The 22,038-nt window shown below is 47.3% G+C and overlaps 1 protein-coding gene across 3 annotated transcripts in view; it reads left to right on the top strand.

The window, feature by feature from the left end:
• MALRD1 (MAM and LDL receptor class A domain containing 1) overlaps positions 1-22,038 on the top strand; it is a 305,716-nt gene that overhangs the window by 83,162 nt on the left and 200,516 nt on the right. For all 3 annotated transcript variants that reach the window (XR_012715476.1, XM_075271657.1, XM_075271658.1), the window contains 3 exons: positions 15,000-15,164; positions 18,099-18,195; positions 21,354-21,485. Coding sequence is in view for 2 of the 3 variants with exons in the window: in XM_075271657.1 (XP_075127758.1) it covers positions 15,000-15,164; positions 18,099-18,195; positions 21,354-21,485 (394 nt within the window). In the remaining variant the exon portion in view is untranslated. The remainder of the gene's footprint in view (positions 1-14,999; positions 15,165-18,098; positions 18,196-21,353; positions 21,486-22,038) is intronic.

Raw genomic sequence — 22,038 nt, 5'->3', positions numbered from 1 at the left:
ATTCTGCAAAAATACACTTCCACTACTCTTCCTCTAGTACCACTCCCAGCATAAGTAGATAGGGATTGTAGGGGGCAAAGAGACCTGGTAGGGATCTGGGTACCTGGAAACTAGGCCTGAATGAGTTAATCCTGTCAGAGTCCTCTGTTACTCCTACTGGCACGGATGGCAGATGTCTCTCAGAGATGCACCAAGTTATCACCCTGTCTCAGGGGCTGTCTCTGGATGAACCAGGGATAAGAAGAAATCCTCCTAGAGGTTGTACTGGTGTCTGGGTTCTCCCTTAGCACAGAACAGCATGACTTGTGCAGGATGACTGCTCACTAGAGATGAGCGAACAGTGTTCTATCGAACTCATGTTCGATCGGATATTAGGCTGTTCGGCATGTTCGAATCGAATCGAACACCGCGTGGTAAAGTGCGCCATTACTCGATTCCCCTCCCACCTTCCCTGGCGCCTTTTTTGCTCCAATAACAGCGCAGGGTAGGTGGGACAGGAACTACGACACCGGTGACGTTGAAAAAAGTAGGCAAAACCCATTGGCTGCCGAAAACATGTGACCTCTAATTTAAAAGAACAGCGCCGCCCAGGTTCGCGTCATTCTGAGCTTGCAATTCACCGAGGACGGAGGTTTCCGTCCAGCTAGCTAGGGCTTAGATTCTGGGTAGGCAGGGACAGGCTAGATAGGAAGGAGAAGACAACCAACAGCTCTTGTAAGAGCTAAATTCCAGGGAGAAGCTTGTCAGTGTAACGTGGCACTGACGGGCTCAATCGCCGCAACCCAGCTTTCCCAGGATCCTGAATGGAATACACTGTCAGTGTATTCCCGTATACCCGATATATACCCCGATACCCGTTCCAACGGTGTGCCCCCCCACCTTCACCCCAGAAATACCCTGCAAGTCCCCTAGCAATAGAATTGGGGCTATATACACCCACAATTTTTACTACTGGTATACAGTGCCATTGTCTGACTGGGAATTCAAAGAATATATTGGGAATACAAATACCCTCATTTCTTGCTACTGCCATATAGTGCCAGTTTCTGACTGGTAATTCAAAGAATATATTGGGGTTACGTGCACCCACAATTTTTACTACTGGTATACAGTGCCATTGTCTGACTGGGAATTCAAAGAGTATATTGGGAATACAAATACCCTCATTTCTTGCTACTGCCATATAGTGCCAGTTTCTGACTGGGAATTCAAAGAATATATTGGGGTTACGTGCACCCACAATTTTTACTACTGGTATACAGTGCCATTGTCTGACTGGGAATTCAAAGAGTATATTGGGAATACAAATACCCTCATTTCTTGCTACTGCCATATAGTGCCAGTGTCTGACTGGGAATTCAAAGAATATATTGGGGTTACGTGCACCCACAATTTTTACTACTGGTATACAGTGCCATTGTCTGACTGGGAATTCAAAGAATATATTGGGGTTATAAATACCCTCATTTCTTGCTACTGCCATATAGTGCCAGTTTCTGACTGGTAATTCAAAGAATATATTGGGGTTACGTGCACCCACAATTTTTACTACTGGTATACAGTGCCATTGTCTGACTGGGAATTCAAAGAGTATATTGGGAATACAAATACCCTCATTTCTTGCTACTGCCATATAGTGCCAGTTTCTGACTGGTAATTCAAAGAATATATTGGGGTTACGTGCACCCACAATTTTTACTACTGGTATACAGTGCCATTGTCTGACTGGGAATTCAAAGAATATATTGGGGTTATAAATACCCTCATTTCTTGCTACTGCCATATAGTGCCAGTTTCTGACTGGTAATTCAAAGAATATATTGGGGTTACGTGCACCCACAATTTTTACTACTGGTATACAGTGCCATTGTCTGACTGGGAATTCAAAGAGTATATTGGGAATACAAATACCCTCATTTCTTGCTACTGCCATATAGTGCCAGTTTCTGACTGGTAATTCAAAGAATATATTGGGGTTACGTGCACCCACAATTTTTACTACTGGTATACAGTGCCATTGTCTGACTGGGAATTCAAAGAATATATTGGGGTTATAAATACCCTCATTTCTTGCTACTGCCATATAGTGCCAGTTTCTGACTGGTAATTCAAAGAATATATTGGGGTTACGTGCACCCACAATTTTTACTACTGGTATACAGTGCCATTGTCTGACTGGGAATTCAAAGAGTATATTGGGAATACAAATACCCTCATTTCTTGCTACTGCCATATAGTGCCAGTGTCTGACTGGGAATTCAAAGAATATATTGGGGTTACGTGCACCCACAATTTTTACTACTGGTATACAGTGCCATTGTCTGACTGGGAATTCAAAGAGTATATTGGGAATACAAATACCCTCATTTCTTGCTACTGCCATATAGTGCCAGTGTCTGACTGGGAATTCAAAGAATATATTGGGGTTACGTGCACCCACAATTTTTACTACTGGTATACAGTGCCAATTTCTAACTAGGAATTCAAAATGCGCAAGGCTCCCGGAAAGGGACGTGGACGAGGCCGTGGGCGAGGTCGGGGGAATGGTTCTGGGGAGCAAGGTAGCAGTGAAGCCACAGGGCGTCCCGTGCCTACTCCTGTGGGGCAGCAAGCATTGCGCCACTCCACAGTGCCAGGGTTGCTTGCCACATTAACTAAACTGCAGGGTACAAACCTTAGTAGGCCCGAGAACCAGGAACAGGTCTTGCAATGGCTGTCAGAGAACGCTTACAGCACATTGTCCAGCAGCCAGTCAGACTCTGCCTCCTCTCCTCCTATTACCCAACAGTCTTGTCTTCCTTCCTCCCAAAATTCCGAAGCTTTACAGAACAATAACCCAAACTGTCCCTGCTCCCCAGAGCTGTTCTCCGCTCCTTTCATTGTCCCTCAACCTGCCTCTCCACGTCACGATTCCACGAACCTAACAGAGGAGCATCTGTGTCCAGATGCTCAAACACTAGAGTCTCCTCCATCTCCGTTCGATTTGGTGGTGGATGACCAGCAACCCACCCTCATCGACGATGATGTGACGCAGTTGCCGTCAGGGCATCCAGTTGACTGGCGCATTGTGCGGGAGGAGGAGATGAGACAGGAGTTGGAAGAGGAAGTGGTGGATGATGAGGACACTGACCCGACCTGGACAGGGGGGATGTCAAGCGGGGAAAGTAGTGTGGATGTTGAGGCAGGTGCAGCACCAAAAAGGGTAGCTAGAGGCAGAGGCAGAGGTCAGCAGCTTAGGCGAAGCCAGGCCACACCCGGAATCTCCCAAGATGTTCCAGTTCGTACCCAGCCCCGAAAAACTCCCACCTCGAGGGCACGTTTCTCGAAGGTGTGGAGTTTTTTCAAGGAATGCGCCGAGGACAGATATAGTGTTGTCTGCACAATTTGCCTCTCGAAATTGATTAGGGGCTCTGAGAAGAGCAACCTGTCCACCACTTCAATGCGCCGTCATTTGGAATCCAAGCACTGGAATCAGTGGCAGGCAGCAACGGCAGGACAAAGGCCGCCTGCCGTTCACGCCACTGCCACTGCCTCTGCCTCTGCCTCTGCCACTGCCACTGCTGACTGTGCTGGCGATGCACTCCAGAGGACGAGCCAGGACACCACTTCATCTGCCTCCGCCACTTTGTTGACTTCTACCTCATCCTCCCCTGGTCCTGTCTTATCTCCTTCTCCTGCACCATCAAAGGCACCATCAGGCGTTTCTTTACAACAACCCACCATCTCTCAGACATTGGAGCGGCGGCAGAAATACACTGCTAACCACCCACACGCGCAAGCCTTGAACGCCAACATCGCTAAACTGCTGGCCCAGGAGATGTTGGCGTTCCGGCTTGTTGAAACTCCCGCCTTCCTGGACCTGATGGCAACTGCGGCACCTCGCTATGCCGTCCCTAGCCGTCACTACTTCTCCCGGTGTGCCGTCCCCGCCTTGCACCAGCACGTGTCACTCAACATCAGGCGGGCCCTTAGTTCCGCGCTTTGCACAAAGGTCCACTTGACCACCGACGCGTGGACAAGTGCATGCGGACAGGGACGCTACATTTCACTGACGGCACACTGGGTGAATGTAGTTGAGGCTGGGACTGCTTCCCAAACTGGCCCGGTGTACCTCGTCTCCCCGCCTAACATTCCTGGCAGGGACACGAGAAGAACACCCCCCTCCTCCTCCTCCTCTACCGCCTCCTCCTCCGCCACCGCCTCCTCCTCCGCCACCGCCTCCTCCTCCGCTGTTAGATTGACCCCAGCTACGAGTTGGAAACGTTGCAGCACTGGCGTTGGTAGACGTCAGCAGGCTGTGCTGAAGCTGATCAGCTTGGGGGACAGACAGCACACTGCCTCCGAGGTGAGGGATGCCCTCCTCGATGAGACGGCAATATGGTTTGAGCCGCTGCACCTGGGCCCAGGCATGGTCGTTTGTGATAACGGCCGGAACCTGGTAGCAGCTCTGGAGCTTGCCGGACTCCAACATGTTCCATGCCTGGCCCACGTCTTCAACCTAGTGGTGCAACGTTTCCTAAAGAGCTACCCCAATGTTCCAGAGCTACTGGTGAAAGTGCGGCGCATGTGCGCCCACTTTCGCAAGTCGACAGTAGCCGCTGCTAGCTTAAAATCTCTCCAGCAACGCCTGCATGTGCCACAACACCGGCTTTTGTGCGACGTCCCCACACGCTGGAACTCAACGTTTCAGATGTTGAATAGAGTGGTTGAGCAGCAGAGACCTTTGATGGAATACCAGCTACAAAACCCTAGGGTGCCACAAAGTCAGCTGCCTCAGTTTCACATCCATGAGTGGCCATGGATGAGAGACCTTTGTGACATCCTACGGGTCTTTGAGGAGTCCACAAGGAGGGTGAGCTCTGAGGATGCGATGGTGAGCCTTACAATCCCGCTCTTGTGTGTTCTGAGAGAATCCCTGATTGACATCAGGGATAACTCAGATCACACAGAGGAGTTAGGGATAGCATCCGATCCGTCACAGCTGGAGAGTAGGTCCACACATCTGTCCGCTTCACTGCGTTTAATGGAGGAGGAGGAGGAGGAGGAGGAGGAAGAAGAGTTGTCCGATGATGTGATGGTGATACAGGAGGCTTCCGGGCAACTTCGAATCGTCCCATTGTTGCAGCGCGGATGGGTAGACATGGAGGATGAGGAGGAAATGGAGATTGAACTTTCCGGTGGGGCCAGAGGAGTCATGCCAACTAACACTGTGGCAGACATGGCTGAGTTCATGTTGGGGTGCTTTACAACCGACAAGCGTATTGTCAAAATCATGGAGGACAACCAGTACTGGATCTTTGCTATCCTTGACCCCCGGTATAAAAACAACATCTCGTCTTTTATTCCGGTAGAGGGGAGGGCCAATCGCATCAATGCTTGCCACAGGCAATTGGTGCAGAATATGATGGAGATGTTTCCAGCATGTGACGTTGGCGGCAGGGAGGGCAGTTCCTCCAGTAGGCAACCAAGTTCTCACCGGTCCACACAAACGAGGGGCACACTGTCTAAGGTCTGGGACACCTTGATGGCACCCCCTCGCCAAAGTGCCGCCACGGAGGGTCCTAGTGTCACCAGGCGTGAGAAGTATAGGCGCATGTTGCGGGAATACCTTTCCGACCACAGCCCTGTCCTCTCCGACCCCTCTGCGCCCTACACGTATTGGGTGTCGAAGTTGGACCTGTGGCTTGAACTTGCCCTATATGCCTTGGAGGTGCTGTCCTGTCCTGCCGCCAGCGTCCTATCTGAGAGGGTGTTCAGTGCAGCCGGTGGCATCATCACTGACAAGCGCACCCGTCTGTCAGCTGAGAGTGCCGACCGGCTCACTTTGATAAAAATGAACCACCACTGGATAGAGCCTTCATTTTTGTGCCCACCTGTGTAAAGCACCCCAACATGAAACTCCATGTCTGTACTCAACCTCTCCAATTCCTCCGCATCCTCATACTCATCCACCATAAGCGTTGCACAATTCTGCTAATACTAGGCTCCCTCCAACATGATTTCCCCCAACTCTGCTGGTTAGAGGCTCCCTCCACCCTGATTTCCACCAACTCTGCTGGTTAGAGGCTCCCTCCACCCTGCTTTCCCACAACTCTGCTGGTTAGAGGCTCCTTCCACCATGAATTTGCCCAAACTGGGCTGTTTAGAGGCTCCCTCCACCATGAATTGGTCCAAACTGGGCTGGTTAGAGGCTCCCTCCACCATGAATTGGTCCAAACTGGGGTGGTTAGAGGCTCCCTCCACCATTAATTGGTCCAAACTGGGCTGGTTAGAGGCTCCCTCCACCATGAATTGGTCCAAACTGGGCTGGTTAGAGGCTCCCTCCACCATGAATTGGTCCAAACTGGGGTGGTTAGAGGCTCCCTCCACCATTAATTGGTCCAAACTGGGCTGGTTAGAGGCTCCCTCCACCATTAATTGGTCCAAACTGGGCTGGTTAGAGGCTCCCTCCACCATGAATTTGCCCAAACTGGGCTGTTTAGAGGCTCCCTCCACCATTAATTGGTCCAAACTGGGCTGGTTAGAGGCTCCCTCCACAATTAATTGGTCCAAACTGGGCTAATTAGAGGCTCCCTCCACCATGAATTGGTCCAAACTGGGTTTTTTAGAGGCTCCCTCCACCATGAATTTGCCCAAACTGGGCTGTTTAGAGGCTCCCTCCACCATGAATTGGTCCAAACTGGGCTGGTTAGAGGCTCCCTCCACCATGAATTTCCCAAAACTTGGCTGTTTAGAGGCTCCCTCCACCATTAATTGGTCCAAACTGGGCTGGTTAGAGGCTCCCTCCACCATGAATTGGTCCAAACTGGGCTGGTTAGAGGCTCCCTCCACCATTAATTGGTCCAAACTGGGCTGGTTAGAGGCTCCCTCCACCATGAATTTGCCCAAACTGGGCTGGTTAGAGGCTCCCTCCACCATGAATTGGTCCAAACTGGGTTTTTTAGAGGCTCCCTCCACCATGAATTTGCCCAAACTGGGCTGGTTAGAGGCTCCCTCCACCATGAATTGGTCCAAACTGGGCTGGTTAGAGGCTCCCTCCACCATGAATTTGCCCAAACTGGGCTGTTTAGAGGCTCCCTCCACCATGAATTGGTCCAAACTGGGTTTTTTAGAGGCTCCCTCCACCATGAATTGGTCCAAACTGGGCTGGTTAGAGGCTCCCTCCACCATGAATTTCCCAAAACTTGGCTGTTTAGAGGCTCCCTCCACCATGAATTGGTCCAAACTGGGCTGGTTAGAGGCTCCCTCCACCATGAATTTCCCAAAACTTGGCTGTTTAGAGGCTCCCTCCACCATGAATTGGTCCAAACTGGGCTGGTTAGAGGCTCCCTCCACCATTAATTGGTCCAAACTGGGCTGGTTAGAGGCTCCCTCCACCATGAATTGGTCCAAACTGGGTTTTTTAGAGGCTCCCTCCACCATGAATTTGCCCAAACTGGGCTGTTTAGAGGCTCCCTCCACCATGAATTGGTTCAAACTGGGCTGGTTAGAGGCTCCCTCCACCATTAATTGGTCCAAACTGGGCTGGTTAGAGGCTCCCTCCACCATTAATTGGTCCAAACTGGGCTGGTTAGAGGCTCCCTCCACCATGAATTTGCCCAAACTGGGCTGGTTAGAGGCTCCCTCCACCATGAATTGGTCCAAACTGGGTTTTTTAGAGGCTCCCTCCACCATGAATTTGCCCAAACTGGGCTGGTTAGAGGCTCCCTCCACCATGAATTGGTCCAAACTGGGGTTTTTAGAGGCTCCCTCCACCATGAATTTGCCCAAACTGGGGTGTTTAGAGGCTCCCTCCACCATGAATTTGCCCAAACTCTGCTGGTTAGAGGCTCAATCCACCCTGATTTTCAAAACAAATGTTGGTGCCAACCTCAACTTACTACAAGGGCCAAATTCACTGCTGGTGACAAGCTCTCCTCACTGCAAGTGCCAAATACACATGTTTCAAGGTGTTTTCCTACTGTCAGAGAGGTGGTATTGAGTGTGTAAAGTGTGTAGTTGTTAGGCTGTGATGTTGGGGTAATAGAGGGTCTTTGGTGTGTTAGATGCCCCCAGACATGCTTCCCCTGCTGTCCCAGTGTCATTCCAGAGGTGTTGGCATCATTTCCTGGGGTGTCATAGTGGACTTGGTGACCCTCCAGACACGGATTTGGGTTTCCCCCTTAACGAGTATCTGTTCCCCATAGACTATAATGGGGTTCGAAACCCGTTCGAACACACGAACATTGAGCGGCTGTTCGAATCGAATTTCGAACCTCGAACATTTTAGTGTTCGCTCATCTCTACTGCTCACACTAGACTGAGGACCCCAACTTACACCAGGAGACTCGAGTCTCCTCACATCCCTGCCCAGTGACCAGGGCTGAACCAAGGCACTGATATGAACTGCAGATATGGAAAAATAACAGAGTAAATAGTATAAGACTGAAATTAAACATAAAACATGTAAGATGGGACATACCAAGACAAACTGCAGGTACAATGGACAAATACAGAAATAGCAGCTTACTTCAGGATGCTGCAATATCAGCAAGCTACATTGGGCTAAATTTCGGTTATTTTTTGGAATTAATTGCCCAGTCCTATTAATAGGAATATTAATACACTGAACCCCACCCTGAACCTCAATTCAAAATCTGTACCAGGGCTGCCAAACCTTCTCCTATGGGCCATTAATAATACTGGTGGCTTTTTATAAAGTAGGAAGATCTCCAGGAATAAAAACAGTGGGCCTGGGGGCAACTGATCATTGTTCTGCTTACTGCATATATTTTATATTAATCCATAGATATGTATATAGAACAGCGTATATGTCATCTATATACACTACAGAGCACAATGCACAGATAATATTCACTTAGGATAGTATCAATCACAATGATTACATCATATCATAAAAAATAACTTATTGCCGTCCAACACCATTCCACCCGGGTGATTTACGAAGGTGTCTACTAATACGCTGGACTTGATGAACCACCCCCATAAAATAACATCATCCAAAGAGATCATTATCTCACACCACACGCAGTAAAACACTTGATAAATTTCCGCCTCAGGTTTTCCTAGAATATCTGATGTAATTTATTTCCTATGGTCTCTCCATCTATAAAAGTGTTGCAGGGCCGGGACCCAGCCTGGTTCTTCATACCTCATACCTATACGTATTTTTTGTTATAGAATGTTTTCAAAGAATACGAAGAATTTTAATCTGTATTGCAGGGATCTGTATACAATGAAATAAGAATGATACAACATCGCTGGTAGTTGATAAATGCCGGATTATCAAAAGATCTGGATGACTAAATTATCTATCAAGGGAACTAGTAAGGTTGGAGTCAGGAGGGATTACAGGAACCAAAAACCTCCTTACTATACCGCAGCCCTCTCCAAAGCCGTTCACATCCTCACACCCTTCACATATCCACACAAGGAAATTTATCCCCCCCGCAGGGAACGCAGGTCGAGAGTTGCAAATCAGTCTCCAGGTCTTACACTGATGAAGAAGAAAAATGGACCAAAACACCCATTAAACTATATCTGTGCTAAAAACTAGAGATGAGCAAACTTGTCAAGATTCATTTTGTTTCGGCCTTGAGTGGCTCAGGTGAAGGATTTGTCAACCAATTTCTGTATGAGCCACACCTTAAAATGGCTTAAAACATAGTGTATAACACTGTCAGGGCTTCTAGGAACCTATCTATAAAACATAGTGTAGGACACTGTCAAGACTCCTAGGAACCTATCTATAAAACATAGTGTATAACACTGTCAGGGCTCCTAGGAACCTATCTATAAAACATAGTGTATAACACTGTCAGGGCTCCTAGGAACCTATCTATAAAACATAGTGTATAACACTGTCAGGACTCCTAGGAACCTATCTATAATACATAGTGTAGAACACTGTCAGGGCTCCTAGGAACCTATCTATAAAACATAGTGTATAACACTGTCAGGGCTCCTAGGAACCTATCTATAAAACATAGTGTAGAACACTGTCAGGGCTCCTAGTAACCTATCTATAAAACATAGTGTATAACACTGTCAGGGCTCCTAGGAACCTATCTATAAAACATAGTGTATAACACTGTCAGGGCTCCTAGGAACCTATCTATAAAACATAGTGTAGAACACTGTCAGAGCTTAGAACCTATCTAGAAAACATAGTGTATAACACTGTCAGAGCTTAGAACCTATCCAGAAAACAGAGAGGAGGGAAGGGTGTAGCTGCACCCAGTCACTGGAGCTCTAGATCGACCATAAGTTGTATCTTCCTAATATTTAGACCAGGGGTCCTCAAACTGTGGCCCACGGGCCACATGCGGCCCGCCAAACACTTCTGTCCGGCCTGCCGACAACGCCAGCAGGCGTGCATTTATAATGAAGCTCCTGGGGAGCTCGGGCCAGCCCATGGAGCGCACTTCACTTTACCTATTGGAGGGCACCGCTCCTGATGTCTGTGCGTCCTGTGCTGCCTCCGGTGTCTGCCTGTGTCCTCCTGCCACATCGCTTGTATGTGATGTAAGGAGGATACAGAGGCAGAGCTGGTCGCACAGACATCGGCAGCGGTGCCTCCTGTATCCTCCTTACATCGCATACAAGCGATGTGGCAGGAGGACACAGGTGGACATCGGAGGCAGCGCAGGTTGCACAGATATCAGCAGCGGTGCCCTCCAATAGGTAAAGTGAAGTGCACTGTTCTCCATGGCCAAGCTAGTCAATTGTGCCCCTCCGTCACTTCGTCAGTCAGGTCACCCTAGCAGCTCAAATTACGATAAGCAAAGCCACTGCCGTCCTATAGTTTGCTGTGCCGCTCAGCAGTGGTCTCACTGGTCAGGTTTAGTGCCTGCTGCCTTCCTGGATGGACCCTACCTGTGCCCCCTTAAGTAAACAGTATAATATCTTACTGTAGGATAAATAACACCTCAGGGGGCGTTCACACTTGTGTTCGATGTCTGGTGTATGCATTCCATCGGGAATGCATACACCAGACACCGAGCACAAGTGTGAACGCCCCCTGAGATTGAAAATTGAGTGTCCCCCTCCACCCCACGGTTGCATTCATCTCCATTTTTTCTCAATAACACATAGGAAAAGCCTTAAGGAAGACATCTAAAGGTAGAAGAATAGCCTTTCTTAAGGCTATTTCTATGTGTTATCGAGAAAAAATGTGATTTTGCTTGGGCATATGTAGCTGTTCTCTAATAGACTGCTCTTCTATCATATTTAGACAGTAAGGTATGAAATGACATTACAGTAAACAATAAAAGTATAGTAATGGGGCTATAAAATAATTAACTAACCAAACAAAGTAATAAAATAGTCACCTCCCTGCCGGCCTCGCCTTTCTAAATGACGCCTTGAACTTTGCTCTGCTCTGTTACGTCACAAAATAGCAATGAACAGGATTTGAAAATATATATTTCCACTAGCCTATGAACTTATTCACAGTATATGTGTGCATACAATGGGAAAAATTTATTATGACTTTTATCCCAGTTTTCTGACATGTAAGACATAAGGAGTTGACACTTTTTGATGCAAATTTATTTTAATTTGCGCCAGAAATCAAGTGTCAATGATACACCAAGTATAAGGTGCACCCTTTTAGCTGGGAGAGCTATGAACTCTTATTAACCCTGCCCCAAGGGTTCCCATCATTCCCATCACTGTCAGTGCCCCTCACATAGTAATCATGCCCCTATTGTACAGAGCCTTGCCCAACAAATCCTTCCTTGACTATGCGCTTCTGAACAACTGGTACTTTTTGCCATGAAAGGATTACTTTTCTCCTTCCTGCCAGTGGAAGGCTGTGTATCATAAATCTTCTCACTCCATTGCACCAGAGGGTAGGGGGAATAAGTTTACAATGAACCAGCCATCAAAGGAAATCAAAAAAGTATATTCATGCCTAGTGTGTTGAGGGTGACCTATATGCCCCCTTGGCTTCTGGAGCCGATCCCGGCTGCCACCAATGCAACTTCAAGAGTTATACCAATAAACAGTTAGCTTTGTGAAAGGATATACGGACTGTATTTTCTGGACCATATCTGCCCTGGTGCAGAGACCCTAAGATCCATTGAAAGTAGTGATTGCATGATTTATCCACAGCAAAAGGGGAAGAAATGAGTTGAGTTGTGTGAGAAGATTTATGATACACAGCCTTCCACTGTCAGAAAGTAATCCTTTCATCCTTTGATAAATAACATTAAGTCGGAGTCTGGCATATAATGTGCTGTTTGAGAATATCCTACTAATATTATAAATGTGAAAGTTCGTGTGTTTATTCCTCAATCACGCAAAAACGGCTGCAGGGATTCGGCTCAAATTTAGAACATGCATATCTTGCCACCGCAAGGTCCAAATTTGCCGTTCCGCAAGGCTAATGGAGCCGAGAAGACGTCATCCGCTCTGCTTCAGCCACTTTCCAATAGGCCCGTGGTATTGTGTCGGCGGCGCAGAGGATGCTGTACACGCTGTAGCACATGCCTTCCGCTGCAAGCTCCGGAGCGAGTGGCCATGCTGTAGGTGCGCGAGAAGTCCCTCCGCTGTGCCGTCAGTGCGTGAACGCCAGGGGACTCAACACTTCAACCACTGCTGTGGAGGGGTTGCTTGCCCCGCTGTCGCCACCGACAAGTCTGCTTGTGGTACTGCAGCGGCTGCTGTCAGATACAGCGTGCGCACAGCAGGGCAGTTTGGGGAGGAGGGGGATGGGTGACATGAGTGGGGGGCAGCGGGTAATGGGGGGGGGGCAAAGTGGCGACCATTTGGGGTGGGGAGCAGGGGGTCCCAGGTCGGGATGGGTAAATGGGGGCATACGGGAGGGGGGCAAAGGGTAAGGAGGGGGTCCAGGGACCCATGGTACTACGAGGGACTCCGAGACGGTGGTCACACGCACGCGCGAGGGTGCTTGCCGAACCACACCTGCATATACTGCACAGCACGGTGGTGGGGGGAGGGGCATCTGTTGATGTGGGGGGGCTTCACGGACGAAGTCGTGGGATATGTATATATATATATATATATATATATATATATTATATATATATATATATATATATATATATATATATATATATAATATATATATATATATATATATATATATATATATATATATATTATATATATATATATATATATATACACACACACACTGTATATCACACAGTAACACCAAATACAGGGGGCACAGGAACGCAATTTTGTGAAAGCGTAATTAACTTTTTGTAATAGATTTTCCCTTTAAGATGCCATGTGGCTTTCCCTATGGAGCGCGTGCACTGTGCAGTGATTAAAGGGAACGCTTCTATGATCAGTAGTCACTGCCGGGAATATCTTCTGCCATCATTGTTTCTAATGCATTTTAAAGGGCAGGCGTTGTTGTTGCTTTGTGAATTAGGGCAGCTCAGCCCGAAGCAGAAAAATTTCTGATTTGAATGAAAATGGAAAGTAGCAGGCCCGGGAAGGGGGGGGGGGGGGCACATGCAGATTTGCAGCGTCTGAGAATAAATGTAACTTCTTTATTCCAAAATGAATAATTTAGAATATTCATCCAGCGAGTCGCTGAATTCTTGACAGAGCAGGAAATCCCTACTGTTTATTTAAATTGTGCAATCCCGCTTGTCCGTATTTAGATTCTCGGTAAGTATTCCGGGGTGATGGATTCTGTTTTATTTTCATACAGCAATCATTTGTGCTCCGGTTAGATATAAAGAGCCAAGAATTGGTTGATAAATATGAAATGTGATTTTTCAGTTGTTTGTAGGAATATAGAGCATGGGCTCGCTGTTTGTAAGCGCTGGGGCAATGTCTTGTGCAGCCCCCAGCTGACAGGTCAATTCACCCAGTATAATTGGGAAATGCCCAAAGGCTTAGCTTAAGGTGCAAAAACTCTGCTTAGGCCTCCCCGTGCAACTTCAAAGCATTTAATAATAATAATAAATTTTATTTCTATAGCATTTCCTTCTCTATCTAGGCCTACAAGCTTCACATCATTCCCATCTTTCAGTGCCCCTTTTTGTGCCAAAGTCTCCCTCCTTGATGATACTCAAACAATTAAAAAGTTATTTTCTCCTTTCTGACAGTAGAAGGCTGTGTATCGTAAATCTCCTTCCTCTGCATTAGTCCAAGGCACTGGAAGACAAGGAATATGAATTTATGATGCACAGACTGTAAGTCATTAATGGAAATCAGGAAGGAGATCAAAGAAGTTTAAGTAGCCCTAGTTTGGTGAGGGTGACCTATGGACCCCCAAGGTTTCTGCTCCTAGTTGCAGCTGCCTCCACTGTGACCCCTATAGTTATTCCAGTGGAGTTGCACGGTTTTCAATATCCTATCTATAAGATAGACCAAAAATACCTGATCAATAGGGACCTGACACTTGACCCCCAGACCGATCATCTGTACAGAGGTGCTTCTGGTGCCCATTCTGGTGGGATCAAAAAGCTCCATTCACTATTGAGAAGCCGGTCCTCTTCACTGACGTCAATGGGAGTCAAACTGCAGTGACAGCCCCTGGCCACTAGTCAATGGATGGAACTCTCTGCTTCAGGCCCCATATTGTGTATTGGACAAACACTTGAAGTGACTCCGTACAGAGGGGGAGCTGGGGGTTGGGGGTCGGCCTCCTTTCAATCAGGTGTATCCTGAGGATAGGCCTTAAAAAAATGAAGACCAGACAACCTCTTTAATATGGGATCTACTTTGGAGCCTGTAACTGATATAGGTGGTCTGAATACATTCGGTCACCCCCGATATATAAGCCATGCCTCTAGAAAAGGTCACTCCCATTTTTGCTGCGTATCACCATGTGAAGGACTCTCCTAGGTGACCATCAGATCAGGGGAGAGCAATTTTCGATCAGAAACCCTTGAACAAAGCAGAGAACCCCTAAAAATGTCATCAAAGCTTCGTTTTTGTAGTGGATAGCAATGTGGGAAAGAATTATATTATATGGCGACCACTCTCGGCCTAATAACTTTGTCATTTTTCAGATGCAGTTTTGGTACCAGATGCGAGAATCCTGTAAAATATTAATATTCCAAAGAACATCAGAAGAACAAGAACCGGAGTTACTACGAGAGATCACCGGCCCTACTGACCATGCGTGGACAGAGGCTAATGTAACTGTAGGGGTTAATTCACTGGACACGGTGCAGGTAAGAAGTGCCTATAGTATAGAATAACATAATCCTGTGTGTGTGTGTATATATATATATATATATATATATATATATATATATATATATATACACTCACCGGCCACTTTATTAGGTACACCTGTCCAACTGCTCGTTAACACTTAATTTCTAATCAGCCAATCACATGGCGGCAACTCAGTGCATTTAGGCATATAGACATGGTCAAGACAATCTCCTGCAGTTCAAACCGAGCATCAGTATGGGGAAGAAAGGTGATTTGAGTGCCTTTGAACATGGCATGGTTGTTGGTGCCAGAAGGGCTGGTCTGAGTATTTCAGAAACTGCTGATCTACTGGGATTTTCACGCACAACCATCTCTAGGGTTTACAGAGAATGGTCCGAAAAAGAAAAAACATCCAGTGAGCGGCAGTTCTGTGGGCGGAAATGCGTTGTTGATGCCAGAGGTCAGAGGAGAATGGCCAGACTGGTTCAAGCTGATAGAAAGGCAACAGTGACTCAAATAGCCACCCGTTACAACCAAGGTAGCCAGAAGAGCATCTCTGAACGCACAGTACGTCCAACTTTGAGGCAGATGGGCTACAGCAGCAGAAGACCACACCGGGTGCCACTCCTTTCAGCTAAGAACAGGAAACTGAGGCTACAATTTGCACAAGCTCATCAAAATTGGACAATTGAAGATTGGAAAAACGTTGCCTGGTCTGATGAGTCTCGATTTCTGCTGCGACATTCGGATGGTAGGGTCAGAATTTGGCGTCAACAACATGAAAGCATGGATCCATCCTGCCTTGTATCGGTAACGGTTCAGGCTGGTGGTGGTGGTGTCATGGTGTGGGGAATATTTTCTTGGCACTCTTTGGGCCCCTTGGTACCAATTGAGCATCGTTGCAATGCCAAAGCCTACCTGAGTATTGTTGCTGACCATGTCCATCCCTTTATGACCACAATGTACCCAACATCTGATGGCTACTTTCAGCAGGATAATGCAATGCCATGTCATAAAGCTGGAATCATCTCAGACTGGTTTCTTGAACATGACAATGAGTTCACTGTACTCCAATGGCCTCCACAGTCACCAGATCTCAATCCAATAGAGCATCTTTGGGATGTGGTGGAACGGGAGATTCGCATCATGGATGTGCAGCCGACAAATCTGCGACTGCAACTGTGTGATGCCATCATGTCAATATGGACCAAAATCTCTGAGGAATGCTTCCAGCACCTTGTTGTATCTATGCCACGAAGAATTGAGGCAGTTCTGAAGGCAAAAGGGGGTCCAACCCGTTACTAGCATGGTGTACCTAATAAAGTGGCCGGTGAGTGTGTATATATATATATATATATATATATATATATATATATATATATATATATATATATAGGCATGAGATATGTATATACAGTGTGTAATATGGCGTGGACATATCCATGTATCCTTTGAACAAGCAAGTCTAACTATTCTCAGTCTTTTCTAATCTGAGTAAAAATCTCCTAAAGACGTGTTCTGTGATTTATATAATATATATATAATATCTGTCCATCTGGCTGATGGAACATTTATAGACGCACCTTAAATAAACCTGACTTGTAGACTTTTTTCATTACGGTTCTGCATTGCCTCTTCGCTCTTCTGCACGAGCCAAATATTACATCATGTCGAGGTTGATGGATGGGCTTGATATACTCTCAACAGATTGTGTAGTAGCTACTTATATTAATGTATGCCATATTGTGTCAGAAATCTAAAATTATTCTCCAAATAGAAAGATGAAGACCATATGGAAAACTCAAATCATGAGTCAGAATCAGAATTTAAAGGGAAAGCAGAACAGTCAAATGTAGGACATATGACTACCGAAAATATCTGATCATAGATAATGTGATCACCGAACATTATACAATGAGAGGCCGTTGTAAGGAGGAGGTCAATGTTACAGCATGTGATGCACATGGTTGTAACGGTAAGGGGGCTCGTCCGGGATTAAGTAAATATTTTTGTGGTTTTATAGCAAGTCAAGGGGTGAGCTAAACCATGGAGAAGATTTTATCTAAAGTTTCTAGAATCGATCTACTGAAGGGCTCACACGTCATGTTATATCCATAGACGAGTACCCCAAACCATGAAAGATCCTCTTTAAAGCAGGAGCTGTCACAGGTCAGCTCCTGCTTTAATGCTGCGCTCCGGCATTTGTAGCCGCGATGTGATGACGTCACATCGCATCTACAACTACGTGTATGAGTGAGAGAGCGGAGAGAGCAGTGGGGGAGCAATGGAAGGTGAGTGTAAGTGTTTGTGTGTGGAGGGGGGAGAACTGCATGACACTGGGGCAGATGAATGGGGGGGAGAACGGCATGACACTGGAGCAGATGAAGGGGGGAGAACGGCATGACACTGGAGCAGATGAAGGGGGGAGAATGGCATGACACTGGAGCAGATGAGGGGGGGAGAATGGCATGACACTGGAGCAGATGAGGGGGGGAGAACAGCATTACACTGGGGCAAATGAAAGGGGGGAAGAACGGCATGACACTGGTGCAGAGACGGGAGGACATGAAACTGTGGGCAGATGAAGGGGGGAGAATGGCATGAAACTGGGCAGAGACGGGGGGACATGAAATTGGGGGGGATATGAAACTGGGGACAGAGATGGAGAAGGGGACATGAAACTGGGGACAGAGATGGAGGGGGGGACATGAGACTAGGGGCAGATGAAGGGTGTATATGAAACTGGGGGAGAGATGGAGGGGGGACATATAATTTACGGGTGACTGTAAGAGGATTATACTGTGTGGGAGCACATGAAAAATGAATGAGAATGGGTGGGGTCAACATAAAAGTGGGCGGAGCCAAATTTGCTACGGCACGCTGTCCCTTTTTCTGCCCTTCAAAAGTTGGGAGGTATGCAGTAACATTGCTGTCTTTTTGCATTTCAGATTATATTGAAAGCCTTTCTTATCTCACCCGAGGCCTTAGTCGCCATTGATGACATCAGTATTCCCCATCATTGTGTCACCTATAACACACAGTCAGGTAAACGGAGGACATTATATAGTTAATTATTATTTCTATAAATAGAAACATCTGGATTATTGATAACTCAATGTGCAGCAGATGGAATAAAACAATGTAAAGAAAGTACCAAAGCCTAGAGTACAAAACAATAGAGATGAGCGAACAGTGTTCTATCGAACACATGTTCGATCGGATATCAGGGTGTTCGCCATGTTCGAATCGAATCGAACACCACGTGGTAAAGTGCGCCAAAATTCGATTCCCCTCCCACCTTCCCTGGCGCCTTTTTTGCACCAATAACAGCGCAGGGGAGGTGGGACAGGAACTACGACACTGGGGGCATTGAAAAAAATTGGAAAAAGTCATTGGCTGCCGAAATCAGGTGACCTCCATTTTAGACGAATAGTGGATTTCAAATCCGGGTCATATGAGAATGTGAACTTTGTGACTATGAGACAGGGATAGCTGTACAGGCAGGGATAGCTAGGGATAACCTTTATTTAGGGGGGAATGTTATTAAAAATAACTTTTTGGGGCTCTATCGGGTGTGTAATTGTGATTTTTGTGAGATAAACTTTTTCCCATAGGGATGCATTGGCCAGCGCTGATTGGCCGAATTCCGTACTCTGGCCAATCAGTGCTGGCCAATGCATTCTATTAGCTTGATGAAGCAGAGTGTGCACAAGGGTTCAAGCGCACCCTCGGCTCTGATGTAGCAGAGCCGAGGCTGCACAAGGGTTCAAGCGCACCCTCGGCTCTGATGTAGGAGAGCCGAGGGTGCACTTGAACCCTTGTGCACCCTCAGCTCTGCTACATCAGAGCCGAGGGTGCGCTTGAACCCTTGTGCACACTCTGCTTCATCAAGCTAATAGAATGCATTGGCCAGCGCTGATTGGCCAATGTATTCTATTAGCCTGATGAAGTAGAGCTGAATGTGTGTGCTAAGCACACACATTCAGCACTACTTCATCGGGCTAATAGAATGCATTGGCCAGCGCTGATTGGCCAGAGTACGGAACTCGACCAATCAGCGCTGGCTCTGCTGGAGGAGGCGGAGTCTAAGATCGCTCCACACCAGTCTCCATTCAGGTCCGACCTTAGACTCCGCCTCCTCCGGCAGAGCCAGCGCTGATTGGCCGAAGGCTGGCCAATGCATTCCTATGCGAATGCAGAGACTTAGCAGTGCTGAGTCAGTTTTGCTCAACTACACATCTGATGCACACTCGGCACTGCTACATCAGATGTAGCAATCTGATGTAGCAGAGCCGAGGGTGCACTAGAACCCCTGTGCAAACTCAGTTCACGCTAATAGAATGCATTGGCCAGCGCTGATTGGCCAATGCATTCTATTAGCCCGATGAAGTAGAGCTGAATGTGTGTGCTAAGCACACACATTCAGCACTGCTTCATCACGCCAATACAATGCATTAGCCAGTGCTGATTGGCCAGAGTACGGAATTCGGCCAATCAGCGCTGGCTCTGCTGGAGGAGGCGGAGTCTAAGGTCGGACCTGAATGGAGACTGGTGTGGAGCGATCTTAGACTCCGCCTCCTCCAGCAGAGCCAGCGCTGATTGGTCGAGTTCCGTACTCTGGCCAATCAGCGCTGGCCAATGCATTCTATTAGCCCGATGAAGTAGAGCTGAATGTGTGTGCTTAGCACACACATTCAGCTCTACTTCATCAGGCTAATAGAATACATTGGCCAATCAGCGCTGGCCAATGCATTCTATTAGCTTGATGAAGCAGAGTGTGCACAAGGGTTCAAGCGCACCCTCGGCTCTGATGTAGCAGAGCCGAGGCTGCACAAGGGTTCAAGTGCACCCTCGGCTCTCCTACATCAGAGCCGAGGGTGCGCTTGAACCCTTGTGCAGCCTCGGCTCTGCTACATCAGAGCCGAGGGTGCGCTTGAACCCTTGTGCACACTCTGCTTCATCAAGCTAATAGAATGCATTGGCCAGCGCTGATTGGCCAGAGTACGGAATTCGGCCAATCAGCGCTGGCCAATGCATTCTATTAGCCCGATGAAGTAGAGCTGAATGTGTGTGCTAAGCACACACATTCAGCACTGCTTCATCACGCCAATACAATGCATTAGCCAGTGCTGATTGGCCAGAGTACGGAATTCGGCCAATCAGCGCTGGCTCTGCTGGAGGAGGCGGAGTCTAAGATCGCTCCACACCAGTCTCCATTCAGGTCCGACCTTAGACTCCGCCTCCTCCAGCAGAGCCAGCGCTGATTGGCCGAATTCCGTACTCTGGCCAATCAGCACTGGCTAATGCATTGTATTGGCTTGATGAAGCAGTGCTGAATGTGTGTGCTTAGCACACACATTCAGCTCTACTTCATCGGGCTAATAGAATGCATTGGCCAATCAGCGCTGGCCAATGCATTCTATTAGCGTGAACTGAGTTTGCACAGGGGTTCTAGTGCACCCTCGGCTCTGCTACATCAGATTGCTACATCTGATGTAGCAGTGCCGAGTGTGCATCAGATGTGTAGTTGAGCAAAACTGACTCAGCACTGCGAAGTCTGCATTCGCATAGGAATGCATTGGCCAGCCTTCGGCCAATCAGCGCTGGCTCTGCCGGAGGAGGCGGAGTCTAAGGTCGGACCTGAATGGAGACTGGTGTGGAGCTATCTTAGACTCCGCCTCCTCCAGCAGAGCCAGCGCTGATTGGTCGAGTTCCGTACTCTGGCCAATCAGCACTGGCCAATGCATTTCTATGGGGAAAAGTTAGCTTGCGAAAATCGCAAACTGACAGGGATTTCCATGAAATAAAGTGACTTTTATGCCCCCAGACATGCTTCCCCTGCTGTCCCAGTGTCATTCCAGGGTGTTGGTATCATTTCCTGGGGTGTCATAGTGGACTTGGTGACCCTCCAGACACGAATTTGGGTTTCCCCCTTAACGAGTTTATGTTCCCCATAGACTATAATGGGGTTCGAAACCCATTCGAACACTCGAACAGTGAGCGGCTGTTCGAATCGAATTTCGAACCTCGAACATTTTAGTGTTCGCTCATCTCTACAAAACAATAACTGGCACCATAAACCGCACGTGCACCCGACGTGTTTCAGCTACACAGATTCATTTTCCCCACACCTGCCTAGAATTTTTGCACAATACTTCACATAGATATTAGATTTCCTATTCACCTTATTTCTATCTTCACAGATATATCAAGAGAATTTACGTTACCTTGTCCATCTGGCTACTTTTCCTGTGGAGATGGTAACTGTATATTATGGAGAAAGCGCTGTGATTTTACAAAGGACTGTCCAAATGGCATTGATGAAAAGTTCTGTCGTAAGTTGCTTTTGTTTTTTTAGCAAATATTTACTGTATTTAGGATCATTTTTAGACTTATTTACTTAAAGGGATTCTCCATTTTGGAAAATTCCTGCTTGCTAGAAGGGCCACGTGAAGCAGTGGCGGATCCAGGCTTTGCGGGGCCCTGGGCAATTGACTTTGGCGGGGCCCTACTTACCGGGGGGTCTGGGGACCCCAGGATTTTTTGAAAAAATTAGCCCTAAAAATGCGTTTTTCAAATGCGATTCATATTTTCTGCCATTACAATAAATACAATGCAGTAATACTCACAGGAGACGTCGCCCCACATTTCCCGTCTCTTCCCTTTGGACCGCCATGACCACTTCTTTCAGCTGTGACTTGACTCTGTAAAGTTTGAAACACAGACATCTTTGACTCCTCACTTCTCCACACACCCAACCCATATATATTGGATTTGGAGATTTGGAGTCGGGAAGGAGTTTTTTCCCCTGAAATAGGGCAATTGGCATGAGCCTCATGAGGTTTTTTCTTTCCCCTGGATCAACACTGTAGGGATTGTAGGGTTATA

This window comes from Leptodactylus fuscus, chromosome 4, assembly GCF_031893055.1.
Source record: "Leptodactylus fuscus isolate aLepFus1 chromosome 4, aLepFus1.hap2, whole genome shotgun sequence".
Taxonomy (NCBI): domain Eukaryota; kingdom Metazoa; phylum Chordata; class Amphibia; order Anura; family Leptodactylidae; genus Leptodactylus; species Leptodactylus fuscus.
This window is presented reverse-complemented; position numbering and strand designations above follow the sequence as displayed.